Source organism: Argopecten irradians, chromosome 7 (genome assembly GCF_041381155.1).
Source record: "Argopecten irradians isolate NY chromosome 7, Ai_NY, whole genome shotgun sequence".
Classification (NCBI taxonomy): Eukaryota; Metazoa; Mollusca; class Bivalvia; order Pectinida; family Pectinidae; genus Argopecten; species Argopecten irradians.
The window spans coordinates 18,190,788-18,216,797 of NC_091140.1; the positions used below are offsets into that span (position 1 = coordinate 18,190,788).

Genomic DNA, 26,010 nt, shown 5'->3' on the forward strand with positions numbered 1-26,010 from the left:
TCAGTGAGTTTATGGGCAGTGTCAGTCTCTACGTGTCGTCCATGTGCCATACACTATAAATGTGTTTTACCGCTGTGGTCGTACCCAGTATTATATTGTCCCTACATAAGCGATTTAGGTCAGCTTGCCCCCATTTTCACCATTGACATGTATTTTGAAACTCTCACAGTGCCATGTCAAAGTGGCATTAGACTTAAATTCCTACAAATACCGAGTGTTCGTAAGACTCGTCCGTAATACCGGTAGCAGAAGGCAAGTTTTGTTTGCGGTAGTATGGCATTATTGCTAACCTGAATACGATATCTTTAACTCTTTGAGAGCCACTGCTTTCAGAGCTTCTGCATAGATGGTCAGCACCTATTAGTTTTTAATTTTGTTACACGCTTGCTCGTACAACCTAACTGTGAAGGCTGTTATGATAATGAGATTTGAGGGTTTTAAATTTCCCTGGGAATAACCTGTTTTTCCCTCGAGTAGTTTTTGGCAGAAAATTGTTTTGTAATGTTAAAGTTTTTAACCCGATACCGATCCACTATTTGTAAAGGTTGGTATTAGCGGTGAGAAGAAGCTCAATTAACATATCAAAGGCAAATGAATTATTCATTTTTTTATTCAAATATAGAAAAAAAAACCATGTAATTTTGTAATTATGGTTGACATACATCCTTAAACATGGAAATGAGTTCAATGTTTAGCCGTAGTTCTTTCCAAAATTATTGAAATTATCATAAACTTTGTTAAATATAGGACATTTCAATGGAACATTTCACCTAAATTAGCGAATAAGGGCATGGGTCCTATGGAAAGATGCCATATGTAGGCTTTCGTGACTTAGGTGTAGAAAAGTTCTTTTAAATCTGGAGATATCTGTTTCGAAACGTTAACACTTATAAGAGAATCAATTTCAGCTATTAGCGTAACTGTCGTAAGACAGGCGATATGATATACGATAACAGACAAAAGTCACGTTAAAGATGCTCCACCGCTGACAAATAGTATTTTTTCACTATCAAAACACAGGAGCAGACGATTTAGTACTTTTCATCAGTTACAAAAGTTACTTACTTTACACCATTACCACCATCGGAAAGTTTGAGATTCTCATTTTACTTCAAGTCAAAATTTAAAAAAAAAATTAATTGCATCCCGAAAAAAATCCATGGCACTATATCCTATATGGAATGAACTACTGATTGTGCATGGACTAAAGGCAAAATAAATTATTTTATATATATTTTTTGTGCTAATTAGAGATATAAATACACGATTAAACACCAATTATTGTTCAAATGATGAATATCATTTATGCTCTGTCGGCGGTGGAGCATCTTTAACAGTTTGACAAACATGGAGAAAGAATACTTATGCAAAAATTTGTCACAATACAACACTCAGAGTTCATGTCAAGATCATTTTATGGTTAAAATGATATTCTGAAAAAATTTTGGTACTACAGAAAACTCATTCTGAGGTTTTTATCATAATCCAAAAGCGATCTTAGCATACTGATGATGATAAAATTGAAAATATCTTGAAACCTAGAAAATTAATACTATATAACGTCAGTTTATGAAATGCTGATAAAACGTTGATTTAGATCGTGTATCTGTTTCATTGTAATGTAATATACCATGTTTACTAAAAATAAATAGCGTATCTCACATTGTATTCATTCCATGCCATAGTAAAAAATATAAAAATAGTTGTCACAAAACAGGTATTCACATTTAATCAACGTAAACTCGTATTAGTTGAACAACATCGCATGAAACGTTGAAATGCATTTATGCCTGAAATGTGTTTTAGCAATTACGGACATTAGCAAGCGGCACTGCAGCAATTTGCAGAGAGATGTAATTGTACGTAAACAATGAATGCAAAAGCACAATTGCGTTTCCAGAGCAATTCTTTACCAGGTAGCTGATGATCTTGTGTCTAATGACACACGTGATGTACAGTTGTTTACCTTCCACACTTTTTTACACGAATAGTCATCGATTCCGTCGTCCGCCATGTTTACGTGATCAAAGAAGACTGAATCATCTCCAGCAATAATCTGGAGGAACTTGAGGTCAAACACTAAGGTCAAACAAAATTTGGCGGGAAAATTGGGCGTATGTATCGGGATTATGTGTCATGGCGAAGATTGATGGAGCTTCACATTGACCAGAATACACTATACGTCAACAGGTCACGCTTGATGAGCTTTCTCGGTCAAATGACCTCCGGGTTTCCTAGGTAATGGTAGCAGTCCTAGTGCTCTAGGCAACCGTGCATGCGCAGTAGAAGGAAATGGTGTCTTTTCTAAAATGATGTACGGGACGTTGTACTTTAGTTCGCGCTAGGATGATCTGTTGATGCATATCTACCTAGTGAAATAATGACAAATCCTTGTGAGTTTGGACCGGTAACACGTGTTTAGTAACAAGTAAAAGCACGACTCGGACAGTCATTCCGGAACTGTAACCATGACTACGTATACTATATGTATGTCTGACCGCGCCTCATGATCACCGTACATTTTTTCTGATTATTTATAAATGAACTTGCTAATCATGACTGTATCTGCACCCAGAACACCACTCAAGGCCACTTAAAGTTTTCGTTAATTTTTCTGTAACTTTTTCTATTTTGTACCAAACCTCAGCTCCAAACTTATCAATTTGAGAAATACTTATATGATTTTACCATGACATCGGTGTTAAGATAGAATACGATTGCTTTCCGTTACGTTCAATTTCACATATATGATATAGTAAGGAGTTTGTGTGTCACCACTTTTCACTTAACACAAAAATACCTTTTAACGAGCGAGAACGAACGGGTTTACATGTAAGTATCGTTAAATTCGGATCATTTCATCTAAATTTACTGTTATTTTCACTGAAATACATCAACTAAAAGTGTTTAAAAGCACTTATTGCCCAGGGGGCGTTCACAAGTAATGATAATCATATTTTCCCACTATAATGCTATCAGGGCTAAATCACCCGAGACTTTAGTGTGTGAGAGATTGTTGGAAAAAACAGCCTATCCCATTAACTTGTAAAACGTACAGAGGTGACCTCGACTTGTAGGAGATTATAGAACCAACACAGGTAAAAATCATAACAGGTAAGCTACTTAAGATATATATTCATGTCAAATGTATATTATGAAGGTGTATGTTATACGCGGAAGGTGAAATGTTAAATGAACCATCTGGTCGGGAGGGGTCCAGGTGACGTAGGAAAAATCAATGAATTTGATAGATGATTGGTAAACATCAATTAATTAGACACATAGACAATCCTTTTGTATACGATAGGTATGAATGGAGCGAATTCTGGTCGTGATTTAGCAGTGATATAAAGGAATGCGTATTCACATAGATACACGAATTCCCTTTCATTTATTCTTAAAAACATACTGAATTTATGACAATTCGTATGTACTGGCCTTGATCAGTGAGTTAATGATGAACTAGTTTAACAGATGTAAATCATACAGTTGAAAGACATAAACATTATGTAATATATACAGGTATTAGCCAAGGAGATGCTCTTGTCCCACTGCGGTTCAATGCGAATATGAATTTTCTAACAAAGGTGTCAGGTACGAGCATGATTTTATTACGTGCTGTATCATGAATGAATGAAATTATTTTCACAAATAAAAAAAATCTTAAGAAAAAGATAATGTGAATATAGTGTATTTGATACTTGTGCTTTGTGAGTATTTTTAGGTATTTGTTATAAAATTTTATCTATGAATCAATATTGGCGTCTATGCAGTTACTAGTTTAAACGAAATCAAGACAAACATAGCAGATGAATAATGCTCATTTCAATACGTACCATGCAGACATAAAAATCTTTGAATAATACATATAAATATGGATGTTTATAAAATAACTAGGCCCAGGACATTGCTATTTCAATGATGATATCATTCCCATCACAGTGAGAGGATAGAAGTAAACTTGAAAACAGATATGAACGTAGTCTCTGGCAAATAAAAAGCAATGGGATGGAAAGAAAAAGTATTGTTTAGGTAAACAACATAAAACGGAAGTTAAGTTTCCCTCGTTACTGTCGGAAGTTGAGTATAACAACACAGCAATCGTGGTCTACAGAACGCTTTTTGTCTATTCACGCGCATTGACGTCATCATATCCATGTCGTCTGCCAGAAATGTGGTGTACAGTTCCTGTTTCTTCAGACGGTAACAATTCGTTATAAAAAGTTAGACCATCCTGCTTCTTTTGTTATAGATATTGCACTATCAAGTCCTTAAAGAAGCAACGATTGTATTGTTTTGGTATAAGGCTTAGAAACAAGATATATTAAAGTATAGTATTGGTTTGTATTCAAACGCGCCACATTTCTTAATAATATGTGCGCATTTACTAGTGTACCATTAATGAATTTTCTTGAAGGCTTAGACAAATGTTTTGTCTCGAAAACTTTGTAATATCTGTAACCAAAGAGACGTCGTAGTTCGTACGTAGTTGTTGACAGCAAGGTAACGTCGTTAGAATAACTGTGGTGTGTCAGGTGATAAAGATTTATTTTATTGTGTTCTGATTGTTTATTTATGTTTCATTTAATCATTTCTATACTCTGTCAACATTGGGGAATATAACGATAGGACTTTTCTCTCTCCCGGTGAACACGCTTGGCGTCACGCAGTTGCACAATAGCAACAACGCCATTTCTCTATAACATCAAACGATCTGCTCAAGACACAGGTGTCAAATACAAAATGGTTGTTTCTCGCACCCAAATTTACGACATTATTGTGACACCTATTACAACATTATATACTTATTTACGGCATTAGCTACGTGTTAACAGCTTGGTAACGGTTCGGTGTCGTCCGTTCGTTTAGTAGGTATTTATATTGGTAATAGATCCGCTAGCCCCTTGGGGTCCTAACACGTCCAACACACGCATTCTTCCGAGTCTGATCCCTTTTATTGTCTGAACGGTGTCTAGCAGACAACCAGCTGGTGACACAATCTCAGATTATCTCGCGATGAACGAGATTCCAGACACCCCCGGGGCCAAAAGGTCACTCCCGCAGTGTTTCGAAATCCCTTGTTACGTATCTGAAACTTCCAATCAGAAAAAAAAATGCGGAAATAGGCAAACGGGATATTTATTCCCGTCTCTCTTCTACCTATTTCGTAGTGAAACATGGCCTGATTTCGAAAATGACAATCTATCGGTTAAGAGAGAAGCTTCCAGACAAGCTATTTAATTTCTGTAGAATAAAATGGTAATCGTGATGTAATTCAGACAGATTTTATTTATAGAAAATAAAAAAAAGGAATGAGCCATGGGATAAGACATAGACAGTGGCTGTTAGACCGATACTGTCCCACGATCCTGTTACATTGACTGGTTTATACAACAAAAAGCCTCTTCATAGAAAACAACCCCGTTTCTTTGAAGGTTGGTTACGTCAATGTATACATTATTATCAAATCTATATAGTTAGCCGGCTTATTTGTGTCCATACAAAGGGGTCTGTGATGAGGTGAGATGATCTATCGGGATGAGACAGGGTTCCGTTGTATCTACCCTTCCTTTCTTATCATACAAACCAAATCTTATAGCTACATAACCATTACCATGAATTGTTAAATCATCTTAAAATTACTATGGAACTTTTTTTTCATTTTGGAACATTTACTGACATGCAACGTAAACATAGATTTTTGCATCAGATTTGTTTTATCAAATTATGGTACATATCATCAAAAGTGCAGATACAGTGCTTGATATTCCACTATTATCAGCTTGGCATGCAAATATGTATAGACTCTGTTGTCGAAATATTTCCATCCACATTCATATGATTATTGATCTTCGCAAACTTGATTCAATGAACGACACATACTACTTTGATGTTATGATACCAAGACACATTATATTTATAAACTAATGTGGTTGCATGTAAAAATCTTATTGAATGCCTGTACAATTTATAAAAGGCTAATGTAAATAATAAAAGAAGAAAGAAAAACAACTTCTAAAAACTCGCTAAACGTCTATTCATCGTGACATTAACAATGTAATTTCATATGCAATTGAATTTGGTTCAATCCATTTAAAATTTAAATTCAAATTTTCATTTCAAATTACCCAACATGTTGACACACATTCCTATAAATGTTTTTCTGCAGTAGACAAGTCCTAAATACGAGTCTACATTCACCAGTGCTTTCTCTGATCACTATCTAAGACGTATCTGGTGTTTATTCACGATACAGAATATTGAACAAGATCGTACAGATGGCATATTGCTTTCTGTCTTTAAGCATGCGACACGCCATGTTTTAATCACATATATTCATTTATGAAAAGAGACAGACATGTCTAGATAATATCATAAAGGAATGTTGTGTAGCCTGACCTGTAAATCTGAAAGTTTGTTTAAATGTACTGTTCGCTTTTCACCTGTCGGTCTCTACCCGAGTTCTATAAAACGGTTCATGAAATCTTGATGAAACTGATGTGCACATTATGAGTATTTATCTGACACGGGCTGTTGCACATTCAGCCTCCGTGACGTTATCTACGTGATCGCAACACGTCAGGTATCTGCAGAGTTACCTGTCAAAATGATGACATAATCAATGCGCTCAGTCCACCTCTGTCAGTTTCACGAGAAGACTGTAATTTTTAGTCATTTGATTGTTGTTTTTAATGGCGATGTTGACTGTAACGCTTTGTGCAACAGACTGTCTCTATTTTCATACGACATATGGCAAGAGGACACCAATTCATTTCCTTTATTGTCAAAATCTCAGCAACAAGTATTAACACTGAGAATTCTTCATATTTGTTTCGTAATTTTGGCAATTACAATTTGATTGTTTGCTTCTAGGTTATAGTTGTTTGTAAATCGCATTTGTACGTTTTCAGTTTGATTTTCACGCAATTACATTTAGCGAAATCTCCCAATGAAGAATAACCGTATTCTTTAAAATTAAGTATCAAGATGTTCCATATTGTAAGCAAATTCGTAAAATGCTGTGACGTTATTGTTTGTAATATCAAAATTTTCCAATTAGACCACACTATTGTAAGTTAATACCAGTTTGTTAACTTAAGTATCAAAATAGATATTTCTCGCCAATGTTTCAAAGGGAGAAATGCCGATTGCTTAATACAGGTGTCGAATCGTAAGCTATTCTATCATTTACTTTTGAGGGATGGGAATTGTATCACAAATAAGTATGTAGGGGTACCTTGTACTTTCTAATCCAATCAATTCTAACAAATTAAAACTTCAACGACATTCCGTACCGGTACATTAGGCCATGTCATAAACGTAATGAAATGAAAGACGATTTGAGGCAGAGCAACGTAAAAACATTCCTAGATGTCATCTTCATTTAAACCGCTCCCAGATACTATTTATAGTAGATTGAACAAAATTCAACATTTTTATGTAAACATTTATAAACAGAAAGGATCTTTTGTTTGGATATTTTCTAGTAAAATAGGAAACGTTGGTATAAATCTTGTCCCATTGTTACAGAAACTCAGCTTTCGTGCTCATTTATAGTGTCTTTTTTCGTTTTCTTTATCGGAGTGGTGTTCTATATCTTGTAAGACCGACTTTATATTTAGGACTGAACATCATCGATGAGTCACATGTTCCATTAAATTGTCGTTAAAGTATAGAGTTCGATTACCTCCAATTATAGTCAGAATTATGTTTAAACTAATTTAAATTCAAAGTCAGATTCTGTAAGTCGTTGAGCGGATGTCAGTAGAGTATGAAATAGACCCATACAATCAGACTTCACGTCATTTTTTGGTGTATGTGGATATTTACCTCCGGAGAAATAATGTAGAGAACAAACGACTAGATAAACCATACAAAGCTTTAACAAACAACGAATAAAGCGAATATATGATTGAATAGGTTAGCAATTTGACTTATCGCTCGTCAGCCATTTAAAGAATAATGTAAACCTTGAGATATCTTCGTGTAATAGAAGTGTTGGTAATACAATGGATAAAAGAGGAACTCTTCAATGTGAAGGCGTGTTCATTAATTCTTCAAAATAGCTTTACTTAAAGGATTATCCCAGGGACCCACACTTGTGATTTACATCTATCGATCTTTACCAAGAACTTACAATCGAATATACATCTAGTAAAGACCAATCCTGAGATTTATAAAAACAATTATTTACTGTGAATGAAAAATCATTTCACAATTGTTATCAAATCTTGTTTTTTCAAAGAATATTTCTTTATTGTTATATGGTTGGGTTGATACGACGGGCCGTGAAAACCATATTTGATTACGTGCTTGCCCCTGATTTGGGAGGCCGCAAGTGGTGGTATATATTAAGAATGTATGTGTATCCAAATAACATATACAATTCATTCATTAAAATGCCAGAAAGAAAAACACGACAGTTGTTTTCTTTGGTAGCTTATCCTTATCCGCCATCATGGGTAAGCCCACCTTCCGGCAGAGTCTAAATCTATCTCCCACGCGGTAGCGGTCCAGAGAGGTCAAGCCCACCTTCTCGTGAAAACAAAAATGCTGACCATTGTCCAAAGTACCAAAAATAACCATCATACTTTAGGAGAAGTTTAGTTTATCTCAGAACCTGAAATTTTGGTGAGATCTACCTGTATTTCACAAGTTTTGGAGAGAAATCCAAATCTTAAAATTTACGGGGTTTCCTGAAATTTGTGTATGTTTTGCGTCAATTTGAATGGGAAGTTTTGTATCAACATACCATCGTTTTGACATTCCTTAATAACACACTATAAGTGTTATCACTTTTCTCATACTAGTAACTGAATAAATGTCTGATGCCTTAATTTACGAGCAAAAATTAAAACTTCCAGACAAGTATCATTAATTTTCAGGTAAAATCTAACATCTAAAAAAAAAGATAATACAAAATATGTTTCTTTATAAACATGCTTAATATCAAAATCTAATAGCAAACGTTAGCCATTTTGTTCCGCCATCTTTACTTCATGGCGTCATCTCGTTGACACGATCCTGATTTCACAATGGTCATATAAATAAATGTCATAAATTAAAATATTTAATGACTTAGCCGACTTAGTAAAAGTCGAATTATGTTATAAATCACAAAACAACATAAGACTATTAACTCAATGAAGATGCATGTATTTCAGTTGTTAAATACTAGATACGTGTAAACATGTCTGATTATCTGACCTTCAGGTTGATAACAATTGTTGATATTGTATGCATTCTCGTTATCTGATTTATCAGTCTGACGGCTATATGTACAAATCTCAGCTATTTTCCCACGGGCCTTCATCAATTCTGGCTCCGATTGCGGAGTAAAAAACACAGATGATGCGTGCACAAGTCCGTATAATTTTATGTGAGAAATCTCTGGTTTTGTTATAAGGAGAAACGTTTTATAGAGATTCGCTCCACGGATAGATAAGTTATCCTATAGGGTGTTTGGGAGGGGAGGGGGTACAGAATGACGTCAGATTCATCATCTGTCAAGATTACAGTGATTCACACCCTCCAGCTCTGTGGGAAATTTTGTCCCTGCATAAAAAATTAAACTCTCAAATTGGTCATTCTCGCAATAGTTAAATTATTGCTGAAACAAACAGGTAGAGGCTTCATTAACTTTTCTACACTCCTCTTTAAATTTCCAATGAGTTCAAGGGAAATGTACAAAATATTAAATCATAACTTTAAGGCTAATACATGGACAAATAAGATCGAATTATTTCTGACACCAAGACATTCATAACCGCCATCAAAACGTCTTCTTTGAAGTCGCTGACCATTTACATAATTTCATGTTCCAAATTAGGTAAATTATGTACGAAGTGCCGGGACCGTGTCGCTCCGTCATTTTAATGTTCTGGCTATAAAAAGAAACGAGCGCCCTGAAATAGTCCCCGCAGCTCTATAACAGGACGGAGAAGATGACTCGTTTTTATTGCCCTTTTACGATTACAAAACACGTTAACTGTTGAACAGATCAGCTTCAATGATGTTAACATGCCATCAAACACATTATAACTATCATCACTCGACTAGAACGCGTCACTGCTGAAATTAGACATCGTCATCCAGCCGTGTTCCCTCTAACATGTGTAACACACATGTAACATGCCGTTGTCATGTAGCGGTCGGTGTGAACATTTTAATTAATATACATACCTATATACATGAACAATGTGTGTTATTGTCTGTGCATCAGTTTGTCAATTTTTTTGTGTTCCGGGTTCAGTGACATTCCTGTAGAGGGCGTTTGTATATCACGAAAGGATTAACTTCCGACATCTCCTTGACAGCGCGTCACGTGCACGAGTTCACGAACGTGTTTGGAGTTCGATATTTGTTGTACTATAGGCGTTCAGTGATATTTCCTAAAATTCTAATCGCTTCAATAGTCAATCATAATGGCCTTCACGTCTTCTTAGCAACATGACATAGGGATATGGAAAACAATGTCAAAAACCTATGACCAGAATCCCCAAAACGAACCAATATGACCCGAAAGATTATGTTTGAATAGAGATACAATCCCAATTCACACTTTTGGAATATAAAGTGTGCATGACATAAAAAAAGAATACTTAGGCATGCATGAATACAAAATACGATATTAATTCCAAGAGGTATATGACAATGATGTTGATGACATGAACATATAATTTGGAATCATTTTTGTTTTCACACTACAATGTACATGTTTAGTTTTGGTTTTATTTGTTTGTTTGTAGGTTTCACTCTTTAAGTTTTGTTTAAAATGTTAATTAGATGGTTACGCCTACAGTCCTTTTAACAAATGTCTTTAATTTGATTTTTTGCAGGAGAACTGTACATGGTGCAGCGTAAGCGGGCGAAAGGTTGTGCTCAAACCTACCTCATTACTCCAACTTACAGAAAAGGAAAGACTTGCGCTGCAGAAAATAGCTCTCTCAAAACTACAGGACATGGGATTGGGGTGTAACGTCACGGTACCTAAAGGTAAGGAATAGAAATTGTTTTTTATTAAAATTACTGCGCTACTCAGGAGGCCAGTTTCGTTTCATCTATAATTTGATATTTAGCTCTGTGACTTAGATATCACCATATTCAATATTCTAGGTCTTGTCTCTAGCATAAATTTGAAAGAAATCGCTCTGTAAGATTCAGAGATAATGTTAGAACGTCTACCTTTCATTGATACCACATGATATGAATATATTGATATGGGACATAACGAACAACCCGAAGTAACACTAAATAGTATCGGTTTTTAGGTGTACTAAAACCTCTAGTATTTTTTGTGGAGGAGTTACGAGTACAGAAACTCTTTTTGTAAAACTATTATTGTTTGCTTGTAAACAAAACATGTGACGTTGACAAAGATTCAAATTTCATGAAGTGGTGAAATAGGGATGATTTTTTTATTGTCACGACGCGACATTCTAAACAAAGTCCGACACTCCTATCGAACATGTCATCAAGGACAGAGCATTAAAGACATGCCCAGAGACAATAAGATGGCGACAAAGGTAAACAGACCCACATAACTATTGTTTGTAAAGATTCTGTTACTACGGCGACTGATAATGTGTTCTTCAGCACAAATAGCGAATTGACTTAATTTACAAAACGAACACAAGACGTTTTATGTATGCCTATGTATTGAGACATGAAACAAGAGTAGGATCAAAGACTCATTTGATATTAAATAAGCTTAATATGAAATCGATTTCTCACCGGAACAATATCAGCTAATTCAGAAAGCAAACTTTAATGATAAAGCAAACGTGCTGTAACGTTCCGCAATGCAGGGTTTTAATATGATAAGTATCAATAATATTAATAAATGGGCTCATTTTAGGTATTGAATATATTTTTATGTACACAGTATTTATACATCTTCTATAGAACAAACATAAATATAGACCTGTGTTGCTACGTATGCCAGGATGCACTTGGTTGAATTCGTGTCGTAAATTTATCCGATATAACCCAAACAAAGACACAACCCCATTCTTTGCTATTTGTATCAAGTAAAGCTTGTCTCCCTGATGGATTGGAGAGATAATCCTTTATCCCTGTTATCGCACTTACAGGAGACCTGTAGCCATACTACCTTATTTGGAAAATACATGAAGGCATAAGCTAGTCCTAAGCTATTTCCGCTTATATTTATTTGTGCAGAAAACATACCTATATAAATACTCGCGTTAAGCCTTATCGATAATTCCGGCGATAAATGTTAGCTAGACTATGTTTTATCGGGAAAATATTCTTCACATGAACCCATTTCCGGTCATCATTTGGTCAAGTCGTGCGTGTCCGACAAGGTCGATCAAAAGTCTATTGACCATTGTTATTGGTTTAAATTAAATGTGGAAATTGATTCTCGGCAGTTATTCCACACTGTTCATTACCTTCTGAACACTACCCAAGAAAAAAACAGCACGACTATTCGATCACCTCAAATATTGCGATTTACATGTAAATAAAATACAAATTGCAAATAAGTTTGTAGCCCCATTCTCGCTGCTGTATAAGGTGAGTTTGAATAATATATTGTCAGCATGGTGGAAATCTCTATGTCTGGGTTCAGAAAAAAAGGCTAATGTTTAATCCGTTATAAAAGTGAAAATAAATAAATGTTAAGCCTAATGTATTATTGATAAATGTCAATACATATTCACATTATCTTAGCGTAGTAACGATTGCTCCGAGACCAGAGAACAAATTGCTGTACTGGGGAGCTATTTGATGGCTCGGGAACCTTACTTCTTTGCCTTATACATTATTTGTACATCAGAAGTTATCTGTGTATTGTCCAGAGCTGGTCAAGCAATAATGCCTACATGTATGACTCACACACGTAAAATACTATGTATTTATTCTGACTGATGGTCATCTGGTGTTGTTACTGACCACTGACCATTAGGAATCACGTGTTAAATCGCCGGATCGGAGCCTATAACGGATCTGGCTTCAGATAACGGAACATTAGCGAATCACACCTACTCTCGAAGGGAAATCCATGTCCCTATATGGCTCCCAGGGGCGCCAGGCTATCATTCCTGATCCAATGGAAGTGAATGCGGCGTCTCCTTATTTTAGGCCTTTATGGAACAATGAAAGTATTTTTGAACTCCTGTTGTAGATCTTAATTTCCTTTTGTTTTTCTAAGTACTAGACTGCTAGTATAGAACTATTTGGTCTCCATCACTAAACAGTCTTACAACCTTCATGTAAAAGTATGTATGGTAATTGGTTCTTTAGTTTTCTACATCGTCAGTATATCAAACGTTAACCTGATAGAAATCGTCTTTTGCGTCTTGACATTTAAATGGGAGGTGAAATTAATAACCAAGTCATCGGAGGTCCTAATCTTTCTTAACGAGAGTATGGGATAGTATGGACTAATTTAGGCCTTGTCGATTATTGGTCGATGTTGACGGAACCTTTGATAACAGGTGCCTACACTCAAACGGTCAATGATTTTAGCGTACATGCGTAAATGGCAGTTTTATCTGGTTTTGTTGTTGTCAATAAATGAACTTTAAATCTACCCATTAATCATCGTTCCCGGAGTGCCAATTGACTTTCTGATCTATGGGGTAGAATATCTGTTCATTGTGACTTGTTTTCTATATGATATATTGTTGACAAATTGACCCTACTGAATTTATTTACTATGTTGAGGATATTCGAGGTTATATTTCATCATCAAGTGTTAACAAATAAAAAAAACACCTTGCATGTTTATTGGTCGATGTATGGAACAATGCATGTTTATCGTATACTATGAATAAAGAAGGGGTATTTATATCAGGGTTTATTTTACATAGATTCACAATTAATGAGGAACATTTAATAAATCTAGGGTTAACGACCGACCCTCTGTCTATTTCTATTGGTCGTTGGATGTGAATGGCGATGAATTTGGATCATTTCAATATTGAACTATTCATGATTACAACTTCCTATTTCTACTTCAAAGTATAGACAGTTTGTTTCACAGGCTATAGTGACTGTGACTGGGTTTCAAAGCAATAGCTAATTCATTTTGTGATTTTGTCCCAATTTGTTGTCTATCGGAAGTGATATTAATATTGAGACTAATAAATAACAGTGAATAAAATCTTTATCAATACTGTTAATACGTACTGTTCACTGTTAAACGAAATTTTGTAATAAAACAAATCCAGTTGACATACATAATCAGACCTACAAATTAAAGCTTTCGGTTATTTCTATAACTCACGTGTTTTTCGGGGAAAATAAATAACAATTTCCCCTTTTCCGAACAAATACCCATGAGCAGATATTATAATGGAATGCCCATTGAATTGTGGGGATATACAAAGTAAATAATATTTCTCACGAAGGACTGTTAATTTGTATTTGTTAATGTATGGGTGGTGATATATTGCCTTAATTGACCTCAAACATTAAGAATGCCCATTTCATGTGTCAATGGTCTCATAAATCTAATAAATTTCTCACTGATGTTCATCGAAATATAAATGTATCAATCAATCAAATTTCTCTTTTGAAACTTTCTTTGACAAAATCTTACAAATCGTATCAATCAACGTTTTGATAAATGTTTATATATATATAGGATAATTATAGCATGTTAAATTTATTTTTGGTATGAAATACATGTAAAATTACATGTTGTGGTAGGGTTATATTTGTATTTTGCAATTGAATTTCTATTTATTTAAATAAATTTATTATTGATCAATTATACAAGTACAAATTAGGATAACATTATTTCACATAAATCGTTTCCTGTCTAGACTGATGTCACTGCGGAGATGTTCGATAACATACCGGTATCTTAAATACAAAATGTATAGATTAAGTCAAAACAAGTAAATGCCTTGAAGTCTGCGAATTGTTCAATTCAGTTTAGTTCTGTATTACTTAGAACCATATGGTTCATCAGTGGGGCAAAAGAAGACTCCGATATAGAGAAAGTGACTACTCCACTACAATACATGTATATGTACTTAACATGGCGTAGAGTGCTCGGACAAGCATGTTGACATGGTACACACTTAGACATTCACAGTCGGTGTTTTATGGTCTAACTGAGAAGTATTAGTGACCGGAAGTGGACATAAGTCCCATGTATTAGTGGCCAGAAGTGGCTTTGGCCGTTAACAAGTCCATAGTACACAAACTCTGAGGTGTGCCATACTTACTCTAAGCGGGATCTCTTACGGAATGTTGGGTATAAGCCCTGAAATTGTTTAACTATGTCAAGTGAAAACAACCTTCAGTGTTATGTAACGCGATTTAAATACAACCCAAGGGCTTAGAAAAGGCCTTACTATAGATCTCTGATATAATAATTCTAAAAACAACCATAATAAATCCACCACCAAAATAGTAGTAAGAAAATATAAACTATCAAAAACTACTAAAATTGTTACAAACTTAACAAAAACGACCATCAGACAAATTATTGTATGATTTGATATTAGATTTCTGATTTGTTTTGATTTTATTCCCTCTCTGTTAGGACATGTATTCTTTCAGATAGGGATTAACATTGCTGTCATTTTCTACGTTAAATCCAAATGTAAGGTATTTAGTAAGGATGACCTCGTATTTGAATGCGGACTAAAGTGTCTTTTAAAAAACTTAATTCGATTACTCTTAGCATTCCAGTCAGAAAATATTACAAAAGTTAAGTCAGAACCAATCCAATATTTCTAATTAAACATGTTCTATCGAGTTAACCAGTTGGAGGAAAGAAGTTCAGTTAAAATAATATTTTATTTTCAAAAGTCATGACATTACATTACATTACATTACAAATATAAGGATTAAAAAAGTATTGATATACTTATACAAATATAAGCAAAGAGTTTTGACGTTTATATTATACGGTATGAACTTATACCTCAGATCAATACAAAAAGTTAGAACATTTTCTTGACACATTGGTGCTACCCCTATGTTGTAATTTGAGATATTGTTGCATCAGGATTTAATTCATAACACCCAATGTACGTAGTAGTTCGAATTACCGTGTGAACATATTGATATTGATGCTATCACTGTTACATATCACCTATCACCTGTAAGATCACGTGACAAAAGTAATTAAGGTGTAGATATAAAGGTGTAAGGTTTCGTGTTGATTTTATCGTAGACAGGTATGATCGACTTTAAAGGTATTTACTTTAGGAATTAGTCATAATTTTATCATCGATATTTCATAACGAGTTGATTTAGCGATATCTAATGAGGTGGAATATATTTATACTGAACCAGGACTGGGGTCGATACCGACTTGATTGAATTTTGTTTATGTTAATAAATATAGGTTATTCAACACCACATCAATCGTATGATGGCTTGGGGATACCGTATTCAACATTATTTTACTTAAAGGAAAAACATAACTTGGAGTTCAGAAGTAATATAACAATGAGGTATCGTGTGTTTGCGCTAATTTTTTTATTTTCGTTCCCTGCACACACGCTTCATTTTCTCTCAGCTGTAAGAGTTAAGTAATAGACTTCGCATTAATACAATAATATCGAATAACTCTTATGTAAAAGTTATTTAAAGATTTCACTTTTTCTCAAAAATTACTCCGAACCCTGGCCAAAAAGAACTCATGAATAGTTCATTACTTATAATTTATGGTGTTAACACAAAACTTACAAAGGCGAGGAAACATCTCGAGATAAAATTGCAGAGTAAAAAATTGAGCGCATATACGTGGTAGGTCAGCGAGCTTGTGCTATAAATGCATTCGCCTGAGACAAGATAAACTTTGAATAATCCCTTTAGATAGTTCTATGTGTTACAAATACTAATACCTGTAAATAAATAAACAACAAAGGCTTATATCTGCGTAGTACGTCTTTTCTTTGTTCGACCGTTATTTACTTAACAAATACCAGATCCTAAAAATAGATGACATTTTTAGCTTACATCCGTGTTACCAATAATCCTACATACCTACCTACATATCATCCTGCGGTTGTGGGACAAATTTTTTCCATACCTTTCTAAATTCTTGTGGTCTGATTCGATTGATAAATAACTCCGGTCACGGATCACTAAGTGAGCGAATGTAACTCAGAAACGTACGCATATAAATAGCTATTGACAGTGACGGGCGGTATGTTTTATATAATTTCTGTAATTTACGTTGTGCGAGTTGAGTTTCATAACTCTTGTGCAGAAGTGACATTGTGGAAGTAACAAAACGTCCTTTCATTTCTAGCAGAGTACATTTCTTTGTGTTCAAAAAGCCACACACACAGAAAAAATGACGCCCGAGTTCTCGTATTATGATAGATGGTACACCATCAAACGCGCTGCGTATTTTTGATATGACGTGCAGTTATGTATAAATCGACTATAAATAACCCAAACGCCTTAATCAGAAATGTCAAATGTAGGGTTATTACTGAGCATCATCATGCAATTTTTTTGTAAAATATGGCGTTTTTCTTGACATAAATTTCAATTTTTCTATTCCATGTATAATCTATGTTTACGATAAAGAACTAACAAGTTTTCGTTTACGCTGATTTTTTCAGTAACTGCTAGTGTAACGCATTCTTTTAATATACAGAAAAGGCGTTTTCAGCAAAAAATGAACTTAGCAGAGGATAAATATTAGCAACATTACTTAAAGATGCTCCACCGCCGACAAAGCATAAATGGTATTCATCAGTTGAACGATAATTGGTGTTTGATCATGAATATATATGTCTAATTCACACAAAAAAATAATATAAAATAATTTATTTCGCCTTTGGTGCATGCGCAATGAGTACTTAATTCCATATAGGATATAGTGACACGAATTTTTTTCGGGATGCAATTAATTATTTTTCATATTTTTAACTTTAAGTAAAATCAGAAGCTCAAACTTTTCAATAGTGATAATGGTGAAAAGTAAGAAACTTTTGTAACTGAAGAAAAATACGAAATTGTCTGCTCCTGTTTTTGATAGTGAAAAAATACCATTTGTCAGCGGTGGAGCATCTTTCATAGTTCAAAATGTCTCAAATAGATTGGTTGGTTAGAAACTAAATAAAGTAAGGAACAAATATTTTGATAAAAAAACAAATGACAAATGAAAAAGGACATATATTATTATTGGAATCTTGCATTACGTAAGCGATGAAACCTCCGCGACACTTGGGCTGTACTGTTTATAGTATAATATTTTTATATGATACTTGACCCCCAGGGGAATCACTGGTACTATCAAGTAGGGGAAGCCCCACCGATATTGAGTGTTGACAAATTAGTGTATTTCGATGCCCTGAGGATGTGTTTGTGTATTTCCCCAAATTCTGACCTAAATGTGTATTGTGTAACCTCGAGGACTCGGGTATGTGACAGTCCCGGGGCCCCGGGCTGTCGGTTTATGTGTCTTTAAGGTGTAGTGTGACGATTCGGGTGATGGATTATGTCCCCTTTGGGTGTACCGTATTTCGTCGCCAAGGAGTCTGGGTCGGGACTGCCCGGGGGTGTTCTAATCCCTAATGACGCGGCAATGGAGACGGTCCGGAAATAATCCTACCTTCACTCAGATACACAAATATTTGTGTGTCGATGTATCACAAAAATATGTTGTGCTTGTTGATGACGTATACGACACAAATCCATCACCAGGGGTGATAGTAATTATCTATGACGGCGTGAATTAGATACTACATGACGGTGACGAAACTGATGAAACACGTCCTTATATTATTTGCTGATTAATCATCCAAAATGCATTTACATTCAAACACATTCTTTTACATTAACATCTTCTATCGAAACATCTCAAATTGGCTATGAAATAAAAAACACTTATTTTATCGAAGTATTTCTTTATCTGAAATTTCCATATTTCTATTTTTGTAGAGCCTACAGAAACACGGCGGCATAAGAGACCTACCCTATCTTTTGCGAAAGCGCGGAGAGCGCGGTCAGCAAACCTTAGTGCATTGATCGACAAGGTCAAGGACAAGGACAATGACCACAGTCAAGGTAGGTCAAGGTCAAGGTCGAAAACCGTGACAGTATTGAAGTTTAATCCAAATGATACCAAAAGAAAACAAATAAAAAATCCTTCACCATTTCATAAACAAGAGTTTTTTTGTCAGTCTGTGTAATGTTGATTTTATCTATCGAAAGAGGACCTTTTATATAGCAAATCAAGTAAGACAGGAACCCATACATCCCTGAAATTCTTTAATGAACTGTTCTAGTCTTTGCTTAAGAAGAGCTCAAATGTTTCTTTAATGGGTTACTGAGTTAAAGTTACATGTGCCGTATTTTCCATACTCACGAATCAAGATGAGCTTTTAATAGGTTATTCATCTCCAAAAATTACCAACGTTTTGAAAATTACAGTGCTTTCAATGCATAGGTTTTAATTTTACATGTACAAACAAGAGCTGAAAATGATTGTTGGCAGTATTGCCAAAAATCATTTATTTGCATCAATAGTGAAGTGAAATGAGTACATACGGTGAGACCATAAAGCCAATTTGTGGTCTACAATTTCATTACACATTTTTACAATGTTTTTATTAATTATAAAGTGACTACTGCAGGTATGTTTTCATTTAAACATATTTAAGGCATAAAAACAACAATTTTTCAGTACAAAATTTCTGTGTTATAACTAATGTTTATAAGTCATCTGAAGCCATTTGAATGGTTTTTACAGCTTTATTCATCAAACCTTATAGCATGTCAAAATTAATGCCCAGTTACGGCACATATAACTTTAAATAACATGATGAAAGAACGGATTGTCGAATGTTTTGATTTTGGAGCACTAACTTCAAAGGACAAAGTTTTAACATTTAAACTTTATCAAAGATGTGCAATATTTATTAATGGGAATTGAAAGTAGGGTGACTATGTTTAGCATAAGATATTGTGTCATCGTATTCATTTTGACATGTTATGTTGCAGACAATGGGTCCTCTGGGATGGTGTTTGGAATCCATCTAGCTAAGTGTATAGCAAACGATGCTGAACTACAAAAACGCAAAAGTGCTTCGTCCTTAAAGGATAGGTCTGATGACGTCATTCTCCACCGGAGGGGGCCAAGGTTGGTGAAAACCTCTCATTTCAAGTTTTGCTTAGACGCCTTTCCCCTGTAATTTTACTATCAAAAGTATGAAAAAGACAACTGATATAAAAATGTGTAAACAATGTATCCTCTAATTCTGTCATAAAACACACAAAACAACTATAAAAATATTTCTTTTTAACAACACTCTTACGGTAGCTTAATCAAACGTGTCTTAAAGCTTTCAAAATCCCAAGTCCTTGTTTAATTAAATTGGACTTCCTATACATTTAATAATTTAAAATAAATGTATAGTGACGGTTCTTTTTCCTATTTTCACAGAAAATCCAGTAGTTCGTCTCATGATTCATTGGACAACCTTGCTGAAAATGGAACGTCAAGTTTATCCCCGGGTGCAAACAGAGTGCGTATTCATCTTTCGTATCAACATTTGTGAATTGTCCTTTGTATTCTTTTGGTGTTTAGAAAGTGACAGGAAACACTATTTATTGTAAAGAAGTTACAAAATTTCATTTTTTTTTCAACAGAGGGCGCCCAGTTCCGACTCGTTGTCGGAGTCTGATTGTAGCCGCAACACCAATAATTCTAGTCTTCTGGACGCTTTGTCGCTATCCACATCGCGACAGGGGAGTCTACCCACTGAACACTCGGAATACACTTCCGGGTCACCACAAGTGCCACATATTGTCAACACGTGTTTTAAACATATAGAAACGTATGGTAAGTCATCAGGAACAGTTGTAAATGATAAACGTTCTTATCCACGAGTTTAAATTACATTTCACTAAAGAAAAGAAACCAAAAGCATGTCAAATATACTTTCAAGAATTGGATAATGTTCCATGATATAAGCTCATCAAATTGCAAGAATTTGTCTTTAACCCAATTGACGCATTTGCCTAATATAACATGTCCATAACAATGTGAATAGTTTATAGTGTCCTTCAAATGACATATGTTTTGGTTTGTGTTCGCCAAAACATGCATTTTATTATCATTTCCCTCCATGTGGTATCAGAAGAGTTTCGTCCATAGAAATGTTAACTTTTTAGTAGTTAAATATCGTGGGTGTAGAATTTCACGATTTACTGTTATTCGCGGGGAATACTTTTCGCGAATGTGGATGAATCCGGCGTTTTTAGCGAAATTAAAACCACCGCTTTAATATTAGCAACTATAAAGTACCTTGTCTCAGATCGTTAGACTCATCACACAAATATGTTTACTATGCTTAAATAGTAAGTGTTTTATTGTCGTAATAAATTATCATTACTCTTGTTGAAGACCAAACCTTAAATCACCTGTGGACACCTGAGAGTATATATAGAAAGTGTGGCCCGATTAGGTTACAGAATCACCGTATTTATTTATACATGTACCATTACTACAAAGCGAAATAAAAGACGGTTTTAAACGTAAGCAAGTGACATCGCAAATAAAAGTATATGAAAACAACATTCAAGTTGTGGAATTTAAGATAAAGGAATCAATTGCCACCAGCGTATTTTAGTGAGTTCGAGAGCAATCTAATGTTTGATTTTATAAATTCTCAGTAGATGACAAAAATGATATAATTTCCTTTTTTATGAAATGGTGTATGGATTCATTTTAACATATCTTTCTCCAAAGACCTAACACTGGGACCCCAACCAATACAACCTAAGGTAATCTTTCTGGGGGGCGGCGTCAGGTAAAATACGGTTCGAGTCAAAAAAAGGAAAATTTCTCTTTTTATTTCAGAGAAGGGTCATCAAACACGAAATTGAAGTCGTTATGGAGGTCTAGGGTTCGTGTGTTAATGTAGGGTTGTCATCGTGTATAGGTTTATGGGTTCCCCAGGTGCCACGTCACATTGGAGGGGGGGCGGGACACGATCCTCTTTGGTATATATCATTATTCTCACGTTTGCGGGGACACACGGGCCAGATCAAATGACGGACACGTGTTAATGGATCAGAAAAGCATTCCCTTTCGTTTTTATATCACTTACTTTTATTTCGACATTTGTTTTTTTCAGGGTTACGGGTTTTAGGAATTTTTAGAGTCGGATCCTCAAAGAAAAGAGTAAAACAGGTGCGTTGAATTTATTCATGAATTCGAATAATTTTACTCGTGATATTTGTTATTAGTGGCTATTTCAGATGTAGTAAAAATGTCAACAACAACTTCCGTTTTATCACAGAAACGCTAAATAGGTCATTATGACATATAAGGCTTGACTTTTCAAAAGTATTGAATTTCAATGTATGTCAAAATAAGGGAGTTAACCGTGTAAGTCGTATTTAAATCATGTTTAGTCAACTGAGTTGTATAATTAGTGAATTGAAAGGTACCCAACTCAAGCTTCTGTCATTCAGATTGAAGGTTATTGTTCATACACCTTTCCTTTGTGATGTAGACCTTTGTATGTGATGAAGACCTATTTTTTCAAACAAGAATGCAAAGGAAATATTTCAAAGACATTTCTATATATTCTGTTGTAGCTTCGAGAAGAGTTCGACAGTGGAAAGGACGTTAAATTAAACGAGTCCCATAACCCACACGATGTGGGGGCACTGCTCAAAGAGTATTTCCGGGATTTACCGGAACCGCTCCTCACACGTGACCTATACTCGGCTTTGGTTGCCACGAGACGTAAGTAAAATGATATTAAAATTACGATAAAACGAATTGTTTTCTTTGAAAATTACGGTATACGTATCTAAAACGGTTCCTAATTTATTGACTTAAAACGACGTTGATATCTAAGCAAATTTCATGATGGAGTCAAACATGCTAAATGGTAAAGACACAATTATATTTTCACCTAATTCATAATATAATTGACAGCAAAGAAATTATATCAATATACACATATAAAGGTTTTGGTCTCAGTATAAATATTGCCCTACGTAACACATCCCATAAACAGCTGAGGTTTAAAGTTTAAAAGTACACTGACACGCGACATAGTGTGAATATATAATTAGAATTAAAAACGGAGCGGCCTTGTTGGTCAAATGTTTGAGGTTAAAGCTTCCCCTGAGGTTGTGACCAAAATGGATCATTTTAAATAACCTACAAACTACATCAGTGGAGCATGGAACATTGAACATACTGTATTAACATCAAAACATTCCTTGGAGCGGTTTGAATTTTGTCTTGTCGTGTGTAGCTAGACTTATCTTAGTTTGGACACAATGACGATATTTTTTGTTGTGTGCGATACGTAAATCCATGTTTTGTAGGATTACGCTGGACAATACACACCAATTTAGCCCGTAAACATACTTTTGTTCAACTCCGCCCATAAAGCAGGATCAGTGTAAAGTCAACCGTTTAACCGTGTGTCAAATTCTAGGTCCATTTAGCGGTGATGCCAGATTTTATTATTACAAATGCAGGATTAAAAAATACTGCCTGTAAGGCTTCAAATCAAACCATAAGAAAGTAAAATGTTATCAGTGTACTGTAAGAAAACGAACCAAATACTCTTAAACATGCAGGAGCATGTGTGCTTTCAACTGTAATTAGGTTAACCAAGGTCTTCCCGTGTGTTAAACAGATTGTAATATACAGTATTTGTACATTTTGTATGTATAAATGTATATATAATTGCAGCCTATTCTGACTACAGACAATAAATTGATAAGTTATTCTAGTTCATACATCAATTTTAATTGTCACATTAATAGTTATATTTCCACAATTTCCGGAATAGTTCAGGCCCTTGAATCCACTTCAATTAATATCAGAGATTATAACCAAAAATAATTAATTTGATGACATTAGAATATTATTTAAAGCAGGCAGAATGGATTTATTTTATTTTCACCATATTACACGCGATAAATCCCTAACATGAAATGTGCTTTATTTACAGGATTGTCCTCGTTTGAAGAGCAGATTCTGTCGCTGAAATATCTAGTCTACTTACTTCCGGTTCCAAACAGAGACACTTTGTTCGCCCTTTTGAGCTTCCTGTCAAATGTCGATGCCCATTCCACGGATTCTGTCGACGAGAACAACGAAGCGGTAAGAACCATATTAATAATTATGAATGAATAAAGTTAAATTGCGATGTTTGAATTTATAAAAATGCTTAGTTTCTATCTTTTTTTCTCTTTGGTCCATTAGCATATGAAATTGAATTCAGATTTACCTTTTGCAAATTCACGCAGTCGTACAGCAAAATACATTTTGAACTGAATCCGACATTGATTAATGTTTGGATAACATTGACACACGAAAGAACAAATGAGTAATATTTAAATGCAACAGAACAAAAACAGTCATTCTTATGTGATGAATTTTGTCTATCAATTAACAAAGATACTTTATCGTTCTCCATCAAAAGGAAACTATAAATAAGAAAGATGTTTGTACTCATGAACATGCTCATAACTTGTATAGTTAAACTGGCATTTGTAATCGTAATACATTCTGTAAACAATACGTCTTTGGAAACAAACAAAAATACATGCTTTAGTTTGGGCTCTGTATAGAAAAACACAAGATGGGTAGATAAGAATAGAGCGTACGTGTGCTAAAAATATCGAAAATATCGCAGAACGCACCGAGACGCAGGTAAAAAAACTCAGTTACGTCATGACTCGTTAACGTCGTTGGTAAGATAATACATTAGTGTCACCTGTTTTGCACACACGACTTACACCATTGTTAACGATATATACACGGTATATATGTCAGCTTTTACAATAACTGTATCTCAAGTTCATATCCAACACGCTTTCTTCATATCCAAAACGACTTGTTTATTTAACCGATATATTCACCAAAACGGAAAACATAAAAACAACATTTATGTATTTTGTATTAAAACCAATTGTACAGTTATTAGCAATTAACATACCTCCATATAATTAACTGTTCGGGGTCATTCATGTGAAGCCATCACATCGAATTCTGTATCTATGTATAACTGACATTATTCAGTACGTATTGGACATTTAAATTGTCTATGTATTCTTGCCGCGTCCCCATCACAATGCATCTAGAAGTATGTCATTCGGAACCATTCGTCCGCAACGCCTCAATACAATACAATGGTAGCGATTATAATCGACTCTTGAGCTGCCCATTGTTACGTTCGGTACTCTTTATTTTGTTAATAAACTTTCGAACAATGTCCGAATCTGCATGCCAAACCGGCTGTGAGGAAACCTTCTTATTCGACTTCTCCTAAGCTTCGCCGTAACATGGCCTCGATTTATTCTCAAGTCCAAGTTTAATTTAGAAAATTGTCGGAATCTTTTTGTGTATTATTCGCACCAGAATGTATTGCCCTAAGGGATCAAACCTATTTGAAACATTGACCCTAAAACATAAGAGTGAACATTACGCTCAACGTTGTCCCATCCCAGAAAACGAAAGGTGACCAGCCATTGTGAAAAACGATATAACTATTTATTAATTGAATAAGTTTAATAAAAAAGTATTTTCTACAAAAAAAAAATTAAAAAAAATACACACACACAAGAAAAACAGAAGAAGAAAAAAAGGAAAGATAGAAAAAAGACCCGAATAAAAACATCCCAAAAACCGTTTTAACAACTACATATAACTTTAGAATTTACAAATGTAGAAATGCTCCATGTCAAACTTCAGCATCATGATTGGCACAACTAACTAGTGTCTGTCTTTCAATAAGATGATGTGTTTGTCTTTAATAAGTATAATATTAAAAATTTCAGTTGCCGGGAAACAAGATGGATTCCCATAACCTTGCGACGTTGTTCGGACCGAACATCCTCCACAAATGTAAGCCTACCGAGAAAGAGTTCTTGGTGGAAAGTATCGAACGCGCCGAGGAACGAAAGGAGGTCATTGATGTGGTCAAGGAGATGGTGGACAACTACGCCTCTATATTCATGGTCAGTATTGGCAGGATTCTGCCTTGAATGACAGCTACATTGTACACAACTTTTTAAAATTGTATTAGA

The 26,010-nt window shown here is 34.8% G+C and overlaps 1 protein-coding gene across 1 annotated transcript in view; it reads left to right on the forward strand.

Moving 5' to 3' along the window:
* LOC138327751 (rho GTPase-activating protein 4-like) overlaps positions 1 to 26,010 on the forward strand; it is a 42,379-nt gene that overhangs the window by 13,562 nt on the left and 2,807 nt on the right. Inside the window, exons 2-10 of the mRNA XM_069274092.1 lie at positions 10,839 to 10,995; positions 18,886 to 19,011; positions 19,948 to 20,086; positions 20,390 to 20,471; positions 20,596 to 20,788; positions 22,086 to 22,141; positions 22,552 to 22,702; positions 23,931 to 24,082; positions 25,762 to 25,941. Of these exons, the coding sequence (XP_069130193.1) occupies positions 10,839 to 10,995; positions 18,886 to 19,011; positions 19,948 to 20,086; positions 20,390 to 20,471; positions 20,596 to 20,788; positions 22,086 to 22,141; positions 22,552 to 22,702; positions 23,931 to 24,082; positions 25,762 to 25,941 (1,236 nt within the window). The remainder of the gene's footprint in view (positions 1 to 10,838; positions 10,996 to 18,885; positions 19,012 to 19,947; positions 20,087 to 20,389; positions 20,472 to 20,595; positions 20,789 to 22,085; positions 22,142 to 22,551; positions 22,703 to 23,930; positions 24,083 to 25,761; positions 25,942 to 26,010) is intronic.